Source organism: Pelophylax lessonae, assembly GCF_965119305.1.
Source record: "Pelophylax lessonae genome assembly, chromosome: 1".
In the NCBI taxonomy this organism is placed as follows: Eukaryota; Metazoa; Chordata; class Amphibia; order Anura; family Ranidae; genus Pelophylax; species Pelophylax lessonae.
Window position 1 is genome coordinate 727,336,719 of NC_138768.1, and position 21,204 is coordinate 727,357,922.

The 21,204-nt window shown below is 41.0% G+C and overlaps 1 protein-coding gene across 1 annotated transcript in view; it reads left to right on the top strand.

The window, feature by feature from the left end:
• The first annotated feature begins 265 nt into the window (after nucleotides 1–265).
• The window catches only part of ASAH1 (N-acylsphingosine amidohydrolase 1), a 42,307-nt gene continuing 21,368 nt past the window's right edge, over nucleotides 266–21,204 (top strand). Inside the window, exons 1-8 of the mRNA XM_082253419.1 lie at nucleotides 266–425; nucleotides 2,218–2,264; nucleotides 5,618–5,708; nucleotides 10,467–10,547; nucleotides 14,052–14,130; nucleotides 15,992–16,066; nucleotides 16,152–16,197; nucleotides 19,158–19,302. Of these exons, the coding sequence (XP_082109545.1) occupies nucleotides 354–425; nucleotides 2,218–2,264; nucleotides 5,618–5,708; nucleotides 10,467–10,547; nucleotides 14,052–14,130; nucleotides 15,992–16,066; nucleotides 16,152–16,197; nucleotides 19,158–19,302 (636 nt within the window). The 5' untranslated portion in view covers nucleotides 266–353. The remainder of the gene's footprint in view (nucleotides 426–2,217; nucleotides 2,265–5,617; nucleotides 5,709–10,466; nucleotides 10,548–14,051; nucleotides 14,131–15,991; nucleotides 16,067–16,151; nucleotides 16,198–19,157; nucleotides 19,303–21,204) is intronic.

Below are 21,204 nucleotides of genomic sequence, written 5' to 3' on the forward strand. Positions count from 1 at the left end.
TTTTATATAGTACATTATGGTATATATTGTGTCATCTAGTTTTTCTCTGTTGAATATCCACCCAAAAAAACTTGTCTGATAGCATGGCCACTGATTTGGCAGTGTCTGGTGACCTGACTCCCCCTGTGCTCCTTCCTCTTTAGCCCACATTGTCTTCCTGACTGTACACACAGCGTGACTACTGTCCTGTGACTGGGACATCCCATTGTAGAGGAGGGGGGGGGGGAGAGCGGTAGACTGAGCACTGTACATAGTGGGGCCGCCCTGTGCCTCCTCCGGTGGTGTGGAGTGGTACGTTCCAGGACCTGTCATGTGACAGAAGTGTCAGTCAGTGTGCGGACCGGGAGGAGAAGATGTGGCGATCGGTGTTGGTGTGTGCGGTCCTGGCGGTGTGCGGACCGGGGCTGGCTCAGGATGTCCCTCCGGTGAGTGTCAGCTGATTGCAGGTGTAGGAGGGCGATGACGTACGAGTGTCAGCGATGAGATCCCCCTCTGATCATACACAGACAGATCTGTCACTGACTCCTGATCCTCCATTTCCGGGTGTTACGTATCCTGAGCTGTGTACAGATGTGTATTCTGCCTCTGATCAGCCCCTAGTGCTGAATAATGGGGTGCTGTGTACTGATCCCTGCCACTGCTCAGCCCCTAGTGCTGAATAATGGGGTGCTGTGTACTGATCCCTGCCACTGCTCAGCCCCCAGTGCTGAATAATGGGGTGCTGTGTACTGATCCCTGACACTGCCCATCCATTGTCTAATGACAGTTCAGGTAGAAGTAAAAGAAAAACTTTTTTTTTAGTTTTGGATGAAGTAGAGATGGATTAGATCCCATCAGTTATCACTGTCTGTGCCCCCCCCCCCCCCAAAAAAAAAAAACACTAAGGACCACTAGGCAGTCTCCAGAGGCCAAGCTTGACTTTTAAAGTTTATATTTGGCGTTAGGGATCTACTGATCATTTTATGTGATGTTTCCAGCCATTATTATACTTTTTTTTTTTTTTTCGTTTTGGGTAGAAAGAGAGTTAAAAGCGTTTGTCAGGAATACAAATGGGTGTATTTATTTAAAAAAAAAAAAAAAGACATATTTGTTATGTGCGGGGGAGAGCAAAAATCAAGTGTTATTAGTAGCGGTGTACCGAAATAAAAATTCTGGATCAAAGCTGCAAACTGAAACCGAAATGAACAGTTTTTAAAATATATATATTTTTATATATAATATATTGTATTTGACTTTTTAATATTGTGAATTTTGAAAATGAATATGAGATTATTTTCTGCCATTGTCAGCACCTTTATTTGGACTATAGGCTGCTTATACACTGAGCAGTTTTTGGAGCGCTTTTGCGACAAAAAACAAAAACACAAAAAAGCTCAAGAACAATGCATTCATAAAATTCCATGTAGGTCTTCACACTGGCCTGTTGGGCTTCCGTTGCGGTGTTAAAAATCCTGCTTGGTGCATATTTGGTCAGTGAAAAAAAAAAACACTTTCCCATTGAAATGCATTGAAAACCTGGCAAAAATGCACTTGTGTTGCGTTGTTGATGCAGTTTTTGAGTCACATGACCGATGAAAAATGCACCATAAACACAGTAAAATGCAGCAAAATAGCCCACATTTTTTAGTTTCCACTATCAGCCCCTTTATTTATTTTTTTTTTATATCAGCAAAATGCAGATAATTTTCAGCTGCCAATATATTGCTGCATCCTTAGTTTTTAGGCTATTTTCTCTCCATGCCAAATGGTATTCATAAAATATAATAAGTAAATAAAACGCAGTATTATGGCCACTACATGGAGTTAACGATTATATATGTATTTATTTCCTAAGATCATCAGCTCCATCTAGTGGCCATAATGTGGGCTTTTCCTCATTGACTTTTATTCTGTATGAAGAATAAACATTTGACATGGAGAGAAAATAGCCCAATAACATTTATATTTGCACAGAACAAATGATGCAGTTATACAGAATAAATACTGCTATGAATTTGTTAGATATACACCTTAATGTACAATACATTTTAGTAAAGAAGAGTTAGAACCACTGTCAGCTTTTTAAAGCAGACCCTCCTGGAAACATGGAAGATCGGCTTCCTTGCATATACAGAAGGGTTCTGGTTTTGTTAAAGTACTTGTTTTTTTTTTTTTTTGTTTGTTTTGTTTGTTTGTTATTACCAGGACAATAATGACATTGCACTTGCTTTGTTTTAGTACACAGAGGACTGCAAAAGTGGAACTTACCCTCCCTCAGGACCTACGTAAGTTACAAAGTATTTTTCAGGAAGTTTGTTGTTGTCACTGATAACCTTGTTACACCTGATTTGTAGAGGAACATTCACCAGGGGAAGTAGCTATATATTTAACTGTTGGTGCAATATAAATCCTATATAATAATAATATTAAAGAGGCATCTGATATTACAATGGGATATATTCACTACATTTACTACCCTGTTTGAAGGGACAATAGTTTAGAACTGTCTGTATACCCTGATGGCATCCAGTTGAATCCAAGCCTTCACTTTGTAGCTACTATTTCCTAATCTAGTAAATTGCAATAAAGTAGTACAGACCGTTTTTGGGCTGGGTACACGCATTACGTTTTTTTTATCCAACCCTGCGGGCTGAACGAAAAAAAAAAACCTAAGAGGTCGCCATACGAACTACGTGTTGTTAGTGCGGCAATCTCCTCTGCTGTGCTATTGTGTTCTAGCAGGGGGACTGCCCCCACCTGTGAAAACACACTGATCAGCGCTCACAGGCACTGGCTGCAAGGGCTGATCAGATGCTGGTTTTCCAGCAGGACCATTCGACAGAAGCCGGGGATAAGACCAGCTTTGTCGGCAGGCAGCTGTACTCCCTGTCAGAGGCTTCGTTCACATCTTGGCTTCCCGGATCGTGGGCGGAATTGCGGCAGTTCTTCCCGCAATCCTGAATCACGGCAAATAGCGGGATGCCTGTGCAATTCCCATCACTTCCAATGGCCCCCCAAGCACAGTGTGATTTTGGCTTGACTGTCACCCGAGGAATCGCTTTAAAATTCCGCAAGCAGAATTGCGGGACGCCTGTCACCTCAAAGAAGTACAAGAACGTCAACTGCGGCAAAATCGCGCCACGTTTGGGGTAGCCTTCAGAAGTGACAGGGATTGCACGGGCATCCCGCGATTTGCCACGTTTCTGCCTGCCATCCGCGACGCCGAAATGTGAATGGAGCCTAAATGTCAGCCAGTTCCTGCTGAGTAAGCCGCTATTCAGGTCGCGTGTACCCAGCTTTAGTCATAATACATTTCATCAGTATACACATAATATTTTTATATTATTTTCGGACATTTTAAGAAATGCATACAATGTAGAAAATCCCTTTATTAATTTTGTGACTAGCTAGCATAGTTTATATCTGAAATATAATTTTAGTGTTGTAATAATTGGGGTAAAACGCTGAATAAAATTTGGGCCGCACAGTGGCTTTGTGGCTAGCACTTCGGCCTTGCAGCACTGGGGCCTTTGGTTGAAATTTTGACCAGGACAGTATCTGCATGGATTCTGCATGTTCTCACCGTGCTTGATATATTGCAACAAAAGGTAGGTAGTGGGAATTTAAATACCCCTCCAGTGATCACACAAGTACACTTTTATGTAAGAATTTTTTTTTTTTTTTTTTAAACAAAATATTTAAAAACACTTATTAAATTGTCATGGCTTGCATACTGATACCAGCAAAACATTATCCACTACAAACATGTATGGCTGTTTGTCAAGATGAGGAACTAGGGTCAACGCGTTTCGTGGAAATTACCGCCCGCCCATGGGAGAAAGATCATCCCCAGAGTAAAGCTCTTTATACAGAAAAACCCCAGAGTTTCCACATGGTGTGGTAGTATGAAGAGCAAGCCAATATACATTTATAATAATTTGTTTGTATATATACATACACATATATATATATATATATATATATATATATATATATATATATATATAATATATGCATACAATGTAGAAAATACCTTTTATTAAAAAGAGAAAATACCTTTTTATTAATTTTGTAACTAGCAAGCATAGTTTAAACCCGGAACATTTTAGTGTTGTAATGGGGCAAAACGCTGAATAAAATTTGGACCGCACAGTGGCTTTGTGGTTAGCACTTCGCCCTTGCAGCACTGGGGTCTTTGGTTGGAATTTTGACCAGGACAGTATCTGCATGGATTCTGCATGTTCTCCCCGTGCTTCAGAGCGTTTCCTCGTGGTACAGCGGTTTCCTCCCACAATTCAAAGGCATGCTGATAGGTTAATTGGCCCTGGTATGTATGTATGTGTGTGTATGCATGTGAGATGGGGACCATAGATTGCAATTTCATGAATGGCAGGGACTGATGTAAATGTACAATATATATGAAGTGCTGAATTGTTGGCGTTTTATTAAATACCTGTAATAATAATAAATATTAAATAATAATAATAAATAATAATAATGTAAATAATAATAATAAATAATAATAATGTAAATAATAATAATAAATAATAATAATGTAAATAATAAATGGTAGATCTTTGATCAAGTCAAAATATTTGATTTTTACTTAAAGTGTAAGTTCACTTCCCCCCCCCCCCCCCCAAAAAAATGGAATATCTCTGTACACCCTAGATCTTTTGAATACAGGAACTGATCAGGATTTGTGCAATAGAGAGCCTTGGATTTCAGGACTCCAGGGGTGTTCAGTAAAGGCGGCCATACATAGATTTAAATTTGTCCGGTTCGATTTTTGTTCCATGTATGGACATGATTGTACATACATCAATCTAACAATCGACATCTGTAAAGTAACTTGTTGTGTTTTCCCAGATTATCAATGCCTCCAGCTATAGTCAGTAGCACTGATCAGTGTATTCTGACAGCAGGAAAGTCTCCTTGCCATCAGAATACAATAACTCAGCGGGAAGGATTCCTCCATGAGTGTGTGGATGGGGGAATCGGCTCTTGTGTTTTTTTTTTTTTTTTTTTGATGGATTGACCAAAAAAATATTATTAATGTATGGCCAGCCTAAAGCCAAATACACACCATAAGAAAATTGTCCATTTTCCCTCTGTTTCACAGCAGGTCGAAACCAAGGATGGTACTAGTTGTATAAATATTCTCAGAGGCTTTTTTTGTTGTTTATTGTTTCTGATCATGCGCAGTCTTTCGTATCGATTTTTTCTTGTACTAAAAAACAGTACACATTAAACAAAAATTGTTTGTTCTGTTCACGTACAAGAAAACTTTTAGGGTTTGTTGGAAATTTTCTTTAGTAAAGTCTGAATCGGATGTCGAAAGTTGTGTACACACTATACAAAAATCGAACATTTGTGCCTCATACGATCATCCGATTTGGTCATAGTGTGTACTCCAAGTGAATTTAGCATGTATGCAGCTGTCCCCTGTCCCCATACCAGAGCAACTCAAACCAAGAGTGCACTGTTTGTTTGGACATCACAGTGTGACCCCATGTTTAGTGGGCTTTAAAGCTTGTTAAAAAATAAATTTTACCCTACATATCAAGATATAAGTAACTGTGGTGTTTTAGTTATCACAGACCACTCCTAACACGGTTTCTTGATGTATTACCTACAGGTTTAAAGGAAATGTCCAATGGTATACCATAAATCTGGACCAGCCCCCCTATGAAAGATGGCAGAAGCTGATTAGTGATAAGAAGGCCCCGGTGAGTGTGTAAGGTTCAGGTCCGCTCATTGCTCCAAGATACTCTACATCCACACCAAGCTGAGTCCGAGCATCTTGTTTTCAAGTGTCACATGACCTCTGAATATGACTGATTGCAAAACTACACATGTGACTACATCCTTATCTAGAACAAATATACAATGTCATTGCCCAATGTTCATAGGAAGAGCCTGTCAGGCCTCTGGTATTGGATATGAGGACATCTCCGTCAAGGGGCATCCAAGTGACATCGCTACACATCTTAATCTGAAAGTATTTTGTATTTTCAGAGAGCACATATTTAATTGCACTTAAACATTTGAAACTCAATTATTTTTTTTGACTTCTGCATTCTTACAAACTTCCTCTGTCCCTTGTTTGTTCTTTATTAGTGGGAATTGTAGCTTAGCCACTACAGGAAGAGATAGTTAGCTACTAGAATGACTTTGCTTAAAGGAGTTGTAAAGTCAGAAGGCTTTTTATCTTAATGCAATCTGAGTGTAGCAGCCTCCCCAGCACCCCCTAATACTTACCTGAACCCAGGGGCGGACTGACCATTTGGGGATTAGGGCACTGCCCGAGGGCCCAGGGTCAGTAGAGGGCCCCATGAGAGGCTACACACTACAGAAAGAAGCCAGGAACTTCCATGCAGGCTGTGCTGTGGTAGATATTTAAATGCCCACTCTATGTGGCTGAGCTGCAATTTGTAGGTGGGGCTTTGTGTGGACACAGGGGGCCCCATGATCTCTGATTGCCCGGGGGCCCCATGAGTTGTCAGTCCACCCCTGCCTGAACCCCTTCTCTATTCAACAATGTCCACAAAGTCCCTCGGCCATCTGGGACTCTTTCTCCTGATTGGCTGAGACACAGCAGCGGCGCCATTGGCTCTCGCAGCTGTCTTTCAAAGTCAGTTAGCCAATCGGGAGAGAGAAGGGCGGGGCCGAATGTCAGCTCCGTGTCTAGATGGACACACGGAGCTGCAGCTCAGCTCGGGTGCCCCGTAGCAAGCTGCTTGCTGTGGGGGCACTCAATGGGAGAGAGGGGCCAGGAGCAGCAAGGAGGGACCCGAGAAGAGAAATATCCGAGTTGCTCTGTGCAAAACCAACTACACAGAGAAGGTAAGTATACCATGTTTGTTATTTAAAAAATAATAATAATGAGACTTTACAATCACTTTAACCATCACGAACTGCTCAGATAAAATTGCTGAAATTATGTATTAATCACACATGGAGTATTTGTATTGATTTAATAAATAAAAGAAAGGAAAAGGAGGCGCAAACACCTAGTGCATTACCCGTGGTACTGTTTAAAAGAATTTAATAAAATGCTGAATGCATACTCACAAACATGAAGAATTAAAATCGCATTGCAAATTCCCGTCACCCGTGTGTTTGGACCATGTCCTGGAAATTGCGACCGCTAACACTGCGTTTCGGGAGTCAAGCTCCCTTCCTCAGAGCTCTGAGGAAGGGAGCTTGACTCCCGAAACGCGTTAGCGGTCGCAATTTCCAGGACATGGTCCAAACACACGGGTGACGGGAATTTGCAATGCGATTTTAATTCTTCATGTTTGTGAGTATGCATTCAGCATTTTATTAAATTCTTTTAAACAGTACCATGGGTAATGCACTAGGTGTTTGCGCCTCCTTTTCCTTTCTTTTATGCATTCGTTTGGAGTTCCCTGCCTGAGGAGAGCAGCACGCCAGTCTTCCCCTTCGGAGTGAGCACTTGGCTGATATATCTATTTGTATTGATTTATCTTATAACAACAAAAGTAGTAGGGTGTCATGAACAAAAGAATTCTCAAGGGAACAAGTCATGATTGCTGTTGCAAAGTGTTTATACAATACAACAAAGAAGGATTGTAGTTTGGTATGGTTATAGCACCCGTACAGAACAGTATTCAGTCATCGAACTCTTTGTAGTTGTAAATAATTGGACAATTATTTCTGTAGATAAAGAGTTCCCAAGCGTATTTCTGTAATCTTACACTTAGGCGTATCTGCTTGCAGCCATGTAACATACTTATTAAGAGAAGGATTTACTTTGAAATAAGGGACCAGAAACACCTTTCACCAAGATCATACATTTAAGTAAATAATAAGGTGTAGTTCAGGGGATGGAAAGAAGTTAGAGATTAAAGTAAGAGAATTGGAGTGAATTTTCAATTAATTAATCGGCTTATAGACTTGCATTGTGTAAACCAAGGATGTAGCATCCTAGCTGTACTCCAAACGTTACTTGGACCTCAGCCTAATATAACGTGCAGGGGCGGATGGCCTTAAGATGGAACAATCCAGTGAGATATGCTTTATGCACCTCACACATACAGGTGCATCTAAAAAATTTGAATATAATCAAAAAGTTATTTTATTTCAGTAATTCAGTTCAAGAAGGAAAACTTATTTTATTTTATTGATTTAGGCTTACAGCTAGTGAAAACCCAGAATTCAGTATCTCAGAAAATTAGAATATTGTGAAGAAGTTCAAAATTGTAGACTGGTGTCACACTCTAATCAGTTAATTAACTCTAAACACCTGTAAAGGTTTTCTGAGCCTAAATGGTCTCTCAGTCTGCTTCAGTAAGTTACACAATAATGGGGGGTATGTCACAAAAGGTCATTGCAAAAGAAGATGGCTGTTCAGAGTGCTGTATCCAAGCATTTTAATGGAAAGTTGAATGGAAGGAAAAAGTATGGTAGAAAAAGGTGCACAGGCAACAGGAATAAATGCAGCCTTGAGAGGATTGTGAAGCAAAGGTAATTCAATAATTTAGGGGAGATTCACAAGGCGTGGACTACAGCTTGTGTCAGTGCTTCAAGAACCACCACACACAGTGGGGAGGCACAGAATCCAAGTTGCATGAGGTCCAGTGTGAAGTTTCCACAGTCAGTGATGATCTGGGGAGCCATGTCATCTGCTGGTGTTGGTCCACTGTGTTTTATCAAGTCCAAAGTCAGCGCAGCCCTCTACCAGGAAATTCTAGAGTACTTCATGCTTCCCTCTGCTGACCGGCTTTATAGAGATGCTGATTTTATTTTCCAGCAGGACTTGGCACCTGCCCACACTGCCAAAAGTACCAATACCTTGTTTAATGATCATGGTATCACTGTGCTTGTATGGCCAGCAAACTTGCCTGACCTAAACCCCATAGAGAATCTGTGGGGTATTGTCAATAGGAAGATGAGACACTACACCCAGCAATGCAGATGAGCTGAAGGTTGCTATCAAAGCAACCTTGGCTTCCATAACACCTCAGCAGTGCAACAGACTCATCTCCTCCATGCCAAGTATTGAGTGCCTACTATACTATACTGTACATGAACATACTTTTCAGTAAGCCAACATTTTTTGTTAAAAATCCTTCTTTTTTTATTGGTCTTGTGTATTATTCTAATTTTCGGAGATATTGAATTTTGGGTTTTCACTAGCTGTAAGCCATGATCAAAATTAAAAGAAAGAAATGCTTGAAATCTATCATTCTGTGTGCAACATATCTATATAAAAAATGAGTTTCACTTTTTGAATTGAAATACTTAAATAAATTTACTTTTTGATGATATTGAAATTTTTTAGATGCACCTGTATATGCAGCATTAAGGAAGTGGGATTTCTTCTTGGGCACTGCATATATGTGTAAGGGCTCTTTCACACGGTCCGCCTCCGTAGGCGGATCCGTGCTGCTCAGCGGGGATCGATCCGCGATCCCCGCTGAGCCGGGGGGATGACAGCTCCGTCTTCGCTTGCAATATTTTTTTTACTATTTTGGGCCAGTTTTTTTTGATAATAAAGAAAAGAAATCAGGAGATATCCATTACCATTTACCACTAAATGAAAGCCCAATGAAAAAAAACAAGGTATAATCCACCTGGATGTACAAAGTAGTTATGATGATATGTACAGTTTTACTAACACATGTGAAAGTTACAAAACAGGGTTTGGGCATTAAAGCAGTTGTAAAGGCTATATTTTTGAAATAACAAACATGTTATACTTAGGCTCCATTCACACTTGTGCGACTTGTCATGCGACTTTGGACCTCCCCCAAAGCTGTTGGGGACAAGGACCTCTTCCCCACAACCCTGGCTGGTGGTTGTGGCAGTCTGTGGGTTGGGGGGGAGGGGCTTATCAGAATCTGGAAGCCCCCAGATCCCACCCCCCATATTAATGAGTATACTCCTACTCATTCACCAAAAAAGTGTAAAAAAGTAAATAAAAACACAACACCTGTTTTTTGACAATTCCTATATTAAACATTTTTTAAAAAATGTCCCCCACTGTAGATCCATCAAATGGACTTTGGGGGAGCCTGATAAATGTTGGTGTGGGGTTCCCCTTAAAATCCATGCCAAACTCGGAATCGTAAAAAAGTCGCACTTATCCCAAGTCGCATCAAATTCGCAGGGTAAAGTTGCAATGGAAATCTCACTTTTTTTTAAGTTGCACAAGTGTGAATGGACTCTTACCTGCTCTGCGCAATACCATTGGCTGCAGCTACCAATCAAGAAACATTTTCCAACATGTTCCTTCAACGGAAGGCGACCAATTGCTCAACTTCTGTCAGGCGGGGAAAGCCACACACTGATTGGAATTCGGTCAGTCCCTGCTAAAGAGTCTGAATCTCGATCTGTGTATGGCCAGCTTTAAACTGATGCCTTAAAAATAAGAAACGCTTTTTGTAATTGTGGTCATCATTGTAGTAAACCTAAAACGTTCCAATGATGACATCATTGTCTATTTTTATCTTTTCCTGCAGCTAAAAGAACTAGTTCAGCATATCAAGAACCTGGCAAAATCCATTTTTCCAGAACTTATTGATATAGTGGATAACAAATTGGTGAGTTGCTGTGACCTAAATTGTTGATATCACGGTGTAATAAATATGGCTGCCTGAATAGTCTATGTTTATATTATTATTATACAGGATTTATATAGCGCCAACAGTTTGCGCAGCACTTTACAATATGAGGGAAGACAATACAGTTACAATACAGTTCAATACAGGAGGAATTGGACGGCCCTGCTCGTTAGAGCTTACAATCTAGAAGGGAGGGTCAAGTAACCGTGGGGGATGGGCTGATGGAGAAAATTGAAGTATAGTTGTTAGGTGAGGGTAGGATAGGCTTCTCTGAAGAGGAGGGTTTTCAGGGATCGTCTAAAAGCTAATAGAGTAGGAGATAATCAGACAGATTGGGGTAAGGAGTTCCATAGGATTGGAAAGGCTCTGGAAAAGTCCTGGAGGCGAGCATGGGAAGAGGTGACAAGAGAGCTAGAGAGCAGGAGGTTTTGAGAGGAATGAAGAGAGCGATTAGGTTGGTATTTTGAGACGAGGCTAGTGATGTAGAATTGAATTAGTTGGGTGAGCGAAAGCCAGTGGAGGGCTTGACAGAGAGGAGCAGCGGACACTGAGCTATTGGTAAGGTGGATGAGTCTGGCAGCAGCATTCATGATGCATTGAAGGGGGGATAGCCTGTGTAGAGGTAAGCCAATGAGAAGGGAATTGCAGTAGTCGAGGCGAGAGATGACCAGGGAGTGAACTAGGAGCGTTGCTGTGTCTTTGGTTAGAAAGGGGCGTATTTTGGAGATGTTGGGGATGTTGAGGCGGCAAGATTTGGACAGTGCTTGGATGTGGGGTTTGAAGGAGAGTTCAGAGTCCAGGACAACACCTAGGACCTTGGCATGCGGAAATGAGCTGATAATTGTGCCATCGATATTGACAGAGAGATCGGGGGAAGGACCACATGGTGGAGGAAAAATTATAAGTTTGGTTTTGGATAGATTGAGTTTGAGGAAGTGGTGAGACATCCAGGCTGATACATCTGTTAGTAAATTAGTGATACGTGCGGAGACTGAGGGAGAGAGCTGAGGGGTGGATAGATAGATTTGGGTATCGTCAGCGTAGAGATGGTATTGGAAGCCGTGGGAGGCTATCAACTGACCCAGAGAGGAGGTGTAGATTGAAAATCGGAGGGGTCCAAGAACAGAACCTTGGGGGACCCCAACAGAGAAAGGAAGAGGAGAGGAGGAAGTAGAATTGTAAGTAACGCTAAAGGTGCGGTTGGATAAGTAGGAAGAGAACCAGTGAAGAGAACAGTCACGGAGGTGGTCAACTGTATCAAAGGCAGCAGAAAGGTCCAGGTGTGGGAGAACAGAATAGTGTCCATTGGTTTTGGCCGTTAGTAGATCATTTGTTAGTTATAGGAGAGCAGTTTCTGTGTAGTGTTGAGGATGAAATCCATACTGAAGGGGATCAAGAAGGCTGTTCTCGGCAAGGTGGTCGCACAGTCGGTTGTAGACCAGACGTTCAAGGAGTTTGGATAAAAAGGGGAGCAAAAGGGGAGTTTACATTAGAATTGTTATGCTGAGAATCTCATAACAGTGACACTGCCATAGATGGATACAAACAGTCAGCGCTTAATTGGAAAAAAGATTCAATCCTGCTGCAAACTTTTAAGCCTCATTCACACAGGCGTACCTATCCGTACACAGGGCTGCCTATCCCAGAGTGTATATGTGTGCAGGTCCAATGCACAGATCAGGACTCAGTCGGTTTGAATTCTGATCTGTGCATCAGACCTGCATAGATATGCATTCTAGGATGCCTTTGAAGATCTGTGCATCCGGCCACCTGTTATTGATTTGAACAGGCTTTGTGCAGGTCTGTACAGAACATCTGTGCATCCAGCCTGGGTGAACATGGATGGCCCTTCTTACAGGAGTAAAAATAGGTACGCCCATGTGAATGAGGCCTTAAAAAGTGTCATTGCAAATAAATATTCACTGTTGTTTGTATAATACATGGGGTTATTTACTAAAACTGGAGAGTATAAAATCTGGGGCAGCTTTGCATAGAAACCAATCAGCTTCCAGGTTTTATTTTGAAAGTTTAATTGAAAAAGCTGAAGTTAGAAGCTGATTGGCTAAAATGCACAGCTGCACCAGATTCTAAGGCCCCTTTCACACAGGCGGACCGTTCAGATCCACCTGTCGGTTTTTTTTGGCGGATCTGAACGGTCCCCCCCATGCATCCCTATGGGGCATCAGGTTTCAGCGGAGACATGTCCGCTGACATCCGATCCGTCAAACCTGGATCGGATCGGGCGAGAATGGACCGACGGTCCATGACCCCCCCCCCCCCCCCACAGTGCCCGTGGCTTTGCAGCTTTTTTTTCATTGGAAATCTTTAGAAACCGATAGACAGACGGAGCACCAGCATCATGTGACACATTCAAAAAACCCTTATTATATAGTAACATAGACTGGTACTCACAAACACCTCCTTTATAAAAAAATCCAGGAAGAAATCTACCTGGCCCTCTGTACATAAGAGACATTTCTGTAATTCAGTGGCTAGTGGTGTAGTCTATGGTGACATTCGTTTTTTTAGAACATATTAGATGTTCCTTTTATAATACTTTAGGCAAACAGCCATCATTCTGACCATCTGTGCTAATATGAAAAAGTCCAGGCACTAAAGTACCAGCTTGCTACGAATGTGTGTATTACACCTCTGCTCTGCTGCTAGGTTTAGAAAAGCCTACACTACAATCCTACAATATGTGCATGTGTGTCTGGCAGCATGTTGGAGCGCATATTCCTGTGGGAACAGGGACTTACATGAGGATCATTTTGTAATAATGTGTTCTTTGCTGTGTAGAAGATACATGAAATAAGAATTGTTTGCTTTGATCATATATCACTTCAATGGAAAATCACAGATCGAAAGTTCTGAATGAAAATGAATGTTTAGAATGAAACAGGCTGTGTGGCCATACAAACAATTCTCATGAAATATACTGTGATAAATGAAGTGCTCTACATTCCCTCCTTGTAATTTAAAGCATTAAACCACAAAGATAATTTTTATCAACACTACATTACAAAAAAAAAGCTTAAGGAGTAACTGTATATGGTGTGTGTGTTAATAAATATATATATATATATATATATATATATGTGTGTGTGTGTGTGTGTGTGTGTGTGTGTGTGTGTGTGAATAAATAGATTTATGTGTGTAAATAAATATATTTATATGTGTGTGTGTGTGTGTGTGTGTGTGTGTGTGTGTGTGTGTGTGTGTGAATAAATAGATTTATGTGTGTAAATAAATATATTTATATGTGTGTGTGTGTGAATAAATAATTTATGTGTGTAAATAAATATATTCGTGTGTGTGTGTGTGTGTATGTAATATATATATATATATATATATATATATATATATATATATATAATATAAATTATTTTATTTTTTTGTTAGAAGTGGACTTGCCCTTTAAACCTATGTGAGGTATAGTTGGGAATTGTTAATGCTTCAACATCTAACCTGTTTGCGTTACAGCCTTTGCTTATTGGAAATCTTCCATCCCCGTTTGATGAAGAAATAAAAGGCGTTGCAGATGCAGCTGGCGTACCACTAGGTATAATTTTATAATGCTGGGTTTTCGTCTTTATTACCAGTTCTATTATTATCAGCACTAGAAAACATGTGGATAAAAGCAGAGGAATTATTATTTTTATTATTATACAGGATTTATATAGCACCAAAAGTTTGCACAATGCTTCACAATTTAAAAAGAGAAAGTATAGTTACAATATAATACAATACAAGAGGGTTAAGAGGACCCTGCTCATAAGAGCTTACAATCTAATACGGTGGGGTAAGTGGCACAAAAGGTAATAATAACTTCCTCAGCTCGCAGCAGTATATCATACCTGTACGGTTTCTGCCTAGGGAGACATTGGGGTACACCCTTTAGGCTGAGATCAGACATATATGATGCAGGAATCAGTGCAATTCCCGTGCGGGTCCTTCATTGCATGTCTCTCGCAGGCGGTTCACACTGCCCTGTGTAAACCATTGCGGGTGTCATACAAAGTTAATGACATCCCCAGATCGGTTTTGCAGATCGCAGTGAAAACTGTGAAATGGCGCAGGAATCGGATCGCATAAGTGTGAATACCCATACGATCCGATTCCAGTGTGGACCAAAAAAAAGGGTGCTTCACCATTTTGGTATGAATGCGATGCAAATTCAGCCATACAACCTGTATGTCTAAATTTGCATCGCACAGACATCGCATATGATCTGCAAAACAATGCGGTGTGAATCGCATGTGATGTCTGACATTGCATATGGGTGAACCCGGCCTTAGACTATTACATGATACAAACACAAAGCTTTGTTTACTAAGAGCATCAATAACTGCTAACTGACAGCTGGGATGACTCTTCAGTACATGTGAATGCTGACATTATCAGCCTGATTTACTAAAGAGGTTGGGAGTTCACTTATTTCATCTGCACATGATTGGATATTTGAAGTTAATATTCAAAAAATTTTGTGTGTAAAGATTCTGAACTCCTTTATGTAAAACAGTCCCCTGTGCTTAGTTACTATGGGCATTTCTAGGGATGTGTAAATCAGCCACCCTGAATATTCTCAGATAAAGAAGAGATCTTAAATTGAGGTGATCTGTGGCTGTCTGCTGCTAATGTAAGACCAAATTCCCATCGCTAAAGCCTTTTTCTGTAGTCCTGCAGGGGTTATAAACTGTGTTTCAGGTTAATCAATGCAGCAGGGAATCATGGCACCTTTCATGTTACATCCACCCTACAACCCAACCACAGTGCATGATTTTAAGAGGGTAGGTATCCCATGCAGTTGGGCCAACTTTCATCTGCACATCAGATGTTGGCTGTCATTTTTCCAGGACAGGTTAGATTATGAAAAAAGGAGTCGAGTTGCTATAGGGTAGATGGGTAGTTTTTTCTTATGGACTGGTTTGATATCTGTGGCCTAGTTTGGAGTTTGCTGGTATATTATTTATTATATTTTGCAACATTTTTGTGTAAGAGTGGTATAACCTGCACAGGGCACGTATGAACCATTGGGGCCCACCACACTAAAGCCTTTTTAACCACTTAAGGGACCACCCGCAGCAGTTTTACTGCGGCAGGCAGCCCCTACTGCGCGAACCGATGTAGGTGTACGTCAGTCGCGCCGCCGGTGGCGCACTCCTGCCCCCACTTGGCAGCGGGGACTCCGATGCAGGGGGCTGGCAGCTACGATTGCTGCCAGCCATCTGGGATCGCTCTCCACTGAGAGAACTGTCAGCTGTTGTAAACACAGCTGACCGTTCTTCTCTCTGGAATGATCACAGAGCGCCTGTGATCCTTCTATATAGATGTGGTTAATGTAAGCAGAGGCAAGGCTTACATCTTGTCTATTGGCCTCAAGCTTCAGAGTATAACCCTGTTCTGTTTACCTTTCATTCCAGGGGAAATTATGTTGTTCAACATCTTTTATGAAGTCTTTTCTGTTTGCACTTCAGTAGTGGCACAAGATACCTCGGGTAACATTCCATTTTTGCTCGTTCTAGTTTAGCGTAACTTGTTAAGAACTATTTTAGCTTCTAAAATGTCTCTTTTCATATACAGGCAAGTTATTGCATGCAAGAAATCTGGATTTTGGATTATTTCTGGGGTGAGTAAGCACATTTCTATCAGCTTGCGCTTGGATACACACCTCTCAGACATTTTATATATCAGATACTTACACTAGATACTTGTAAAATAAAGATTACATGTTGACGAACCCACCAAGATCTATACTTTTCACTAGGCACATTTCATGAAAGAGAAGAATTTATTTGCCAATAATCAAAGCAGCCGTTCATTTTCCTGGGACGTGATCTGGCTGCTTACACAGTATATGTATATACACCGATCAGCCATAACTTTATGAGCCCTGACAGGTAAAGTGAATACCATTGATTATCTCGTTACAATGGCATTTGAAAGTAAATTAAATATATTGGGCAGCAAGTGAACATGTCCCTTAAGTTGATGTGTTGAAAGCTACAAATATTGGGAAGCGAGAGTCAAATTGCAAAGGCTAGATGACTGGGTCAGGGCAACGCCAAAACTGTAGCTCATTGATGCACTTTAGGAGCAAAGGGTGGTCCACGTAGTCTGATTCAGTAGAAGAGCTACAATAGGTCAGATTGCTGAAAAAGTTATTGCTGGCTCCAATAGAAAGGTGTCGGAACTTACCTTCAATGGGCACGTGAGAATCCGAACTAGATCGTGGAGCAATGGAAGAAGGTGGCCTGGTCTGATGAATCACATTTCTTTTCATGTTGATGGTCAGGTGTGTGTATCACTTACCTGGCTGGAGGCAGTGCGATCCTTTGGGCAAAGTTCTGCTAGGAAATCTTGGGTCCTGCCATTAAAGTGGGTGTTCATAAAGTTACGGCTTATCAGTGTGTGTGTGTAAAATATTACAAAGAAACAACTTTAAATTCATTTCTTAATTTTCCAAAAAATTGTGAGAAAATTTACAACTTTAAAAAACTCACCATGCCTCTTACTAAATACCTTGGGCTGTCTACTTTCCAAAAAGGGATCATTTGGAGAGTATTTGTACTGTCCTGGCATTTTAGGGCCTCAAGAAATGAAATAGGCCGTCACAATTGATCGATTTTCCTATAAACTATGTATAGTGCCTTAAAAAAGTATTCCTACCCCTTGACATTTTTCACATTTTGTCATGTTGCAACCAAAAACGTAAATGTATTTTATTGGGATTTTATGTGATAGACCAACACAAAGTGGCACATAATTGTGAAGGGGAAGGAAAATAATGAATGGTTTTCAAAATGTTTTACAAATAAATATTTGAAAAGTGTAGTGTGTATTTGTATTCAGTCCCCTGAGTCAATTTGTAGAACCACCTTTCGCTGCAATTACAGCTGCAGGTCTTTTTGGGTATGTCTCTGCCAGCTTTGCACATCTAGAGAGTGACATTTTTTCCCATTCTTTGCAAAATAGGATCTGTGAACAGCAATTTTCTTGCCACAGATTCTCAATTGGATTTAGGTCTGGATTTTGACTGGTCTATTCTAACACACGAATATGCTTTGATCTAAACCATTCCATTGTAGCTCTGGCTGTATGGTTAGGGTCATTGACGTACCTCCGCACCAGTCTCAAGTGTTTTTCGGACTATTAACAGGCTTTCTTCTAAGATTGCCCTGTATTTGGCTCCATCCAACTACCCATAAACTTTGACCAGCTGTCCTGTCCCTGCTTAAGAAAAGCATCCCCACAACATGGGGGGGATGGTGTGTTCAGGGTGATGTGCAGTATTAGTTATCTGCCACACATAGCCTTTTGCTTTTAGGCCAAAAAGTTAAATTTTGGTCTCATCTGACCAGAGCACCTTCTTCCACATGTTTGCTGTGTCCCCCACATGGCTTCTCGCAAACTGAAAATGAGACTTCTTATGGCTTTCCTTCAACAATGGCTTTCTTCTTGCCACTCTTCCATAAATACCAGATTTGTGTAGCGCACGACCAATAGTTGTCCTGTGGACAGATTCTCTTACCTAAGCTGTGGATCTATTCAGCTCCTCCAGAGTTACCATGGGCCTCTTGGCTGCTTCTCTGATTAATGCTCTCCTTGCCATGCCTTGGTAGGTTTGCAGTTGTACCATACTCTTTCCATTTTCGGATGGTGGATTGAACAGTGTTCCATGAGAAGTTCAAAGCTCGGGATATTTTTTTTTATAACCGAACCCTGCTTTAAACTTCTCCACAACTTTATCCCTGACCTGTCTAATGTGTTCCTTAGCCTTCATGGTGCTGTTTGTTCACTAAAGTTCTCAAAAAAACCTCTGAGGACTTCACAGAACAGCTGTATTTATACTAAGATTAAATTACACACAGGTGGACTCTATTTACTAATTAGGTGACTTCTGAAGGCAATTGGCTCCACTAGAATTTAGTTAGGGGTATCAGAGTAAAGGGGGCTGAATACAAATGCACACCACACTTTTCAGATATTGATTTGTAAACAAATTTGAAAACCATTTATCATTTTCCTACGACTTCACAATTATGTGCCACTTTGTGTTGGTCTATCACATAAAAATTTTAATAAAATACATTTACGTTTTTGGTTGTAACATGACAAAATGTTGAAAATTTCAAGGGGTAGAAATACTTTTTCAAGGCACTGTACCATAGTCCGAGGACTCTATAACTTTCCGCAGACTAAATAATATACAATGATTTGAGTTTTTTCTACCAAAGAAATATAACGGAATACATTTTGACCTAAATTTTATGAAGAAAGATTATTTATTTGCAAAATGTTATAACCAAAAGAAAGAGAAACCAGTTTTGTTTGTTTTTTTGTTTTTAAATGTTAGTATTTTTTTTGTTTATTTAACATAAAATAAAAAAACTTGGTGAATAAATACAATCAAAAGAAAGCTTGATGTGTCTAAAAAAAAAATGATACAAATGTAATTATGGAACAGTGTTGTATTGTCATTTAAAATGTGACAGCACTTGGGGCAGGAAGGGGGTGAAAGTGTCCGGTGTTGAAGTAGTCCTTTTTTATTTTTTTATTTATTATTATTATTATTATTATTATTATTAGATGGGATGTGAAGAACAATTCATGGATGGTCGCTGAGCTCCTTAAACCACTGGTTGTCAACGTGAATTTCCAAAGGAATAATAAAACCGTTTTCTCGTCTACATGTTTTGCTGGATACATCGGCATGCTAACTGGAATGAAACCGGTAAGCTTTAATCCTATGCAAGTGTTTACTATTGGCTTAGTCTTATCAGTTGTTTGAAGAGGAAATTAACGCCTTACACCTGCCTCCCGGCCCTTTAGGAGGTTCTAAGTGTTGTTGGGCAGAGGCAAGCATTCGGTTCACGTGAGCGCTGTGATTGGCCGTTACGTGACCTGAAAGTTCCCGATCACAAGTATGGATCTGGAGCTTTCTGGTACACGCTGGTCTCTGTGCTGGGCACGTGCTCTTAGCACAGAAAGATGTTTACATAGGGCCGCATATATGTGGCCTCACGGTGTAAAAGCCCACCAGCCGAGAGGCCGCATATATGCCTACGACCGGCAGGAAGATGTTAAAAGTAGTTAAATGATCTTGTTGGTTTGCCTATGCACAGCAAAACAACAAGTTTAATTAAGGTCTCATGCACACTAGGCTCTTCTGAATACCTTTCTCCTGACAAGAGAAAAGCAGCATTAAAAAGGCACCTGAACCCCGGTTCACATTTATGCGATGCGGGAAGGCTGCGAATTCGCAGCCTGTTCCCGCATCGCAAACGCACCCCTGGCAGTTCACACTGCCATATGCGATACGCTGGGGGTGTCAATGTAATCTTAATGACACCCCCAGTTTGATCGCATATCACAGTGCGATCTTGCAGTTCGCACAGGATCGGATCGCACAAGTGTGAACCGCTGTGCGATCCGATCCTGATGCGGCTGCAAAAAAGGGTCCTGTGCGTCTTTGGTGCGGTGCGAATTTAGCCATACAAAGTGTATGGCTAAACTCACACCGCACAGCCGATCGCATGTAATAAAGGAGCAGTGCGCACCGACATTACATGCGATCGCCGCAGCCGCATCAGTGTGAACCGGCTCTAAAGCTACTAATCTTGGCCAAGATTTTAATGGTTTTTGATTTTAAGATGTATTGATTAGGTGTGTTTTTTTTTTTCTTCTGATTATCCAAACCTGTTCTGGTATGTTGTATTGAGATTTTGTACCTACAGTGGTTGTAGTCAGAACTAGGATTTTTATTGGAGGTTTATTGTATTTATATTCAGTGGCGGGGGAGCAAAGGGAATGTTAGGATGTACTGCTGGGGAGGGCAGCAAATAGTAAACTTGTTATTTTGCACTGCATGAACAGTTTAAAAGTACTCTATAAAGTTGCAATTTACACACAGGACTGATGACTCTTTTGTCAAGTTGTTCAGTCTAAAGCATGGGTGTCCAACCTTTTGGCTTCTCTGGGCCACATTGAGTGTAGAGAAAATTTCTCGGGCCACATATAAAATATATACTATAGTTAAGGCGTGTAATAAAATGCTGCCGTGCCCCCCGCACTAATTTAACACAACTAGAGGATGATCAAATTAAATGGAATCAGTATACAGAGGTTTACTTCTTTTGAGAGACAATAAAGGAACACTCTAACCATCATGACCACTTCAGTGATTTGAAGTGGTCATGGTGGTAGGAGTCAGAAACACTGCACATGCCCCCCCCCCCAAGGCAGCCTCTGCCTACAGTTAGTTTAATTAATCTTTATTTAGTGTACGTGAGTACAGACAAGAATGAGACAACAAAAATGCAGGGTAGGGGTGTTAGTGGAACAGTGCCACACCCCAGGGGGCATAAAAGTGCATTGTGCTACGTAACACAGTGAAAAAGAAGCCGCATGTATCAACACAACATAGTGCAAAAACCATCATTCAGTGGAAAATAACAGGGTGGCCTGCCGGGTGCTACGTGTCACAGTCAACTTCAGACGTCTGTGAGTTCCAGAGGGTGTAATACACATCCCAGGGGAGCCCCAGCCGGCGCCCCCCCAGGCACCCCCAACCACTGCTAACTGGCCGTGGGGGGGTGTCCAGCAACAGGATGGGACCACACAGAAGAGATGCACC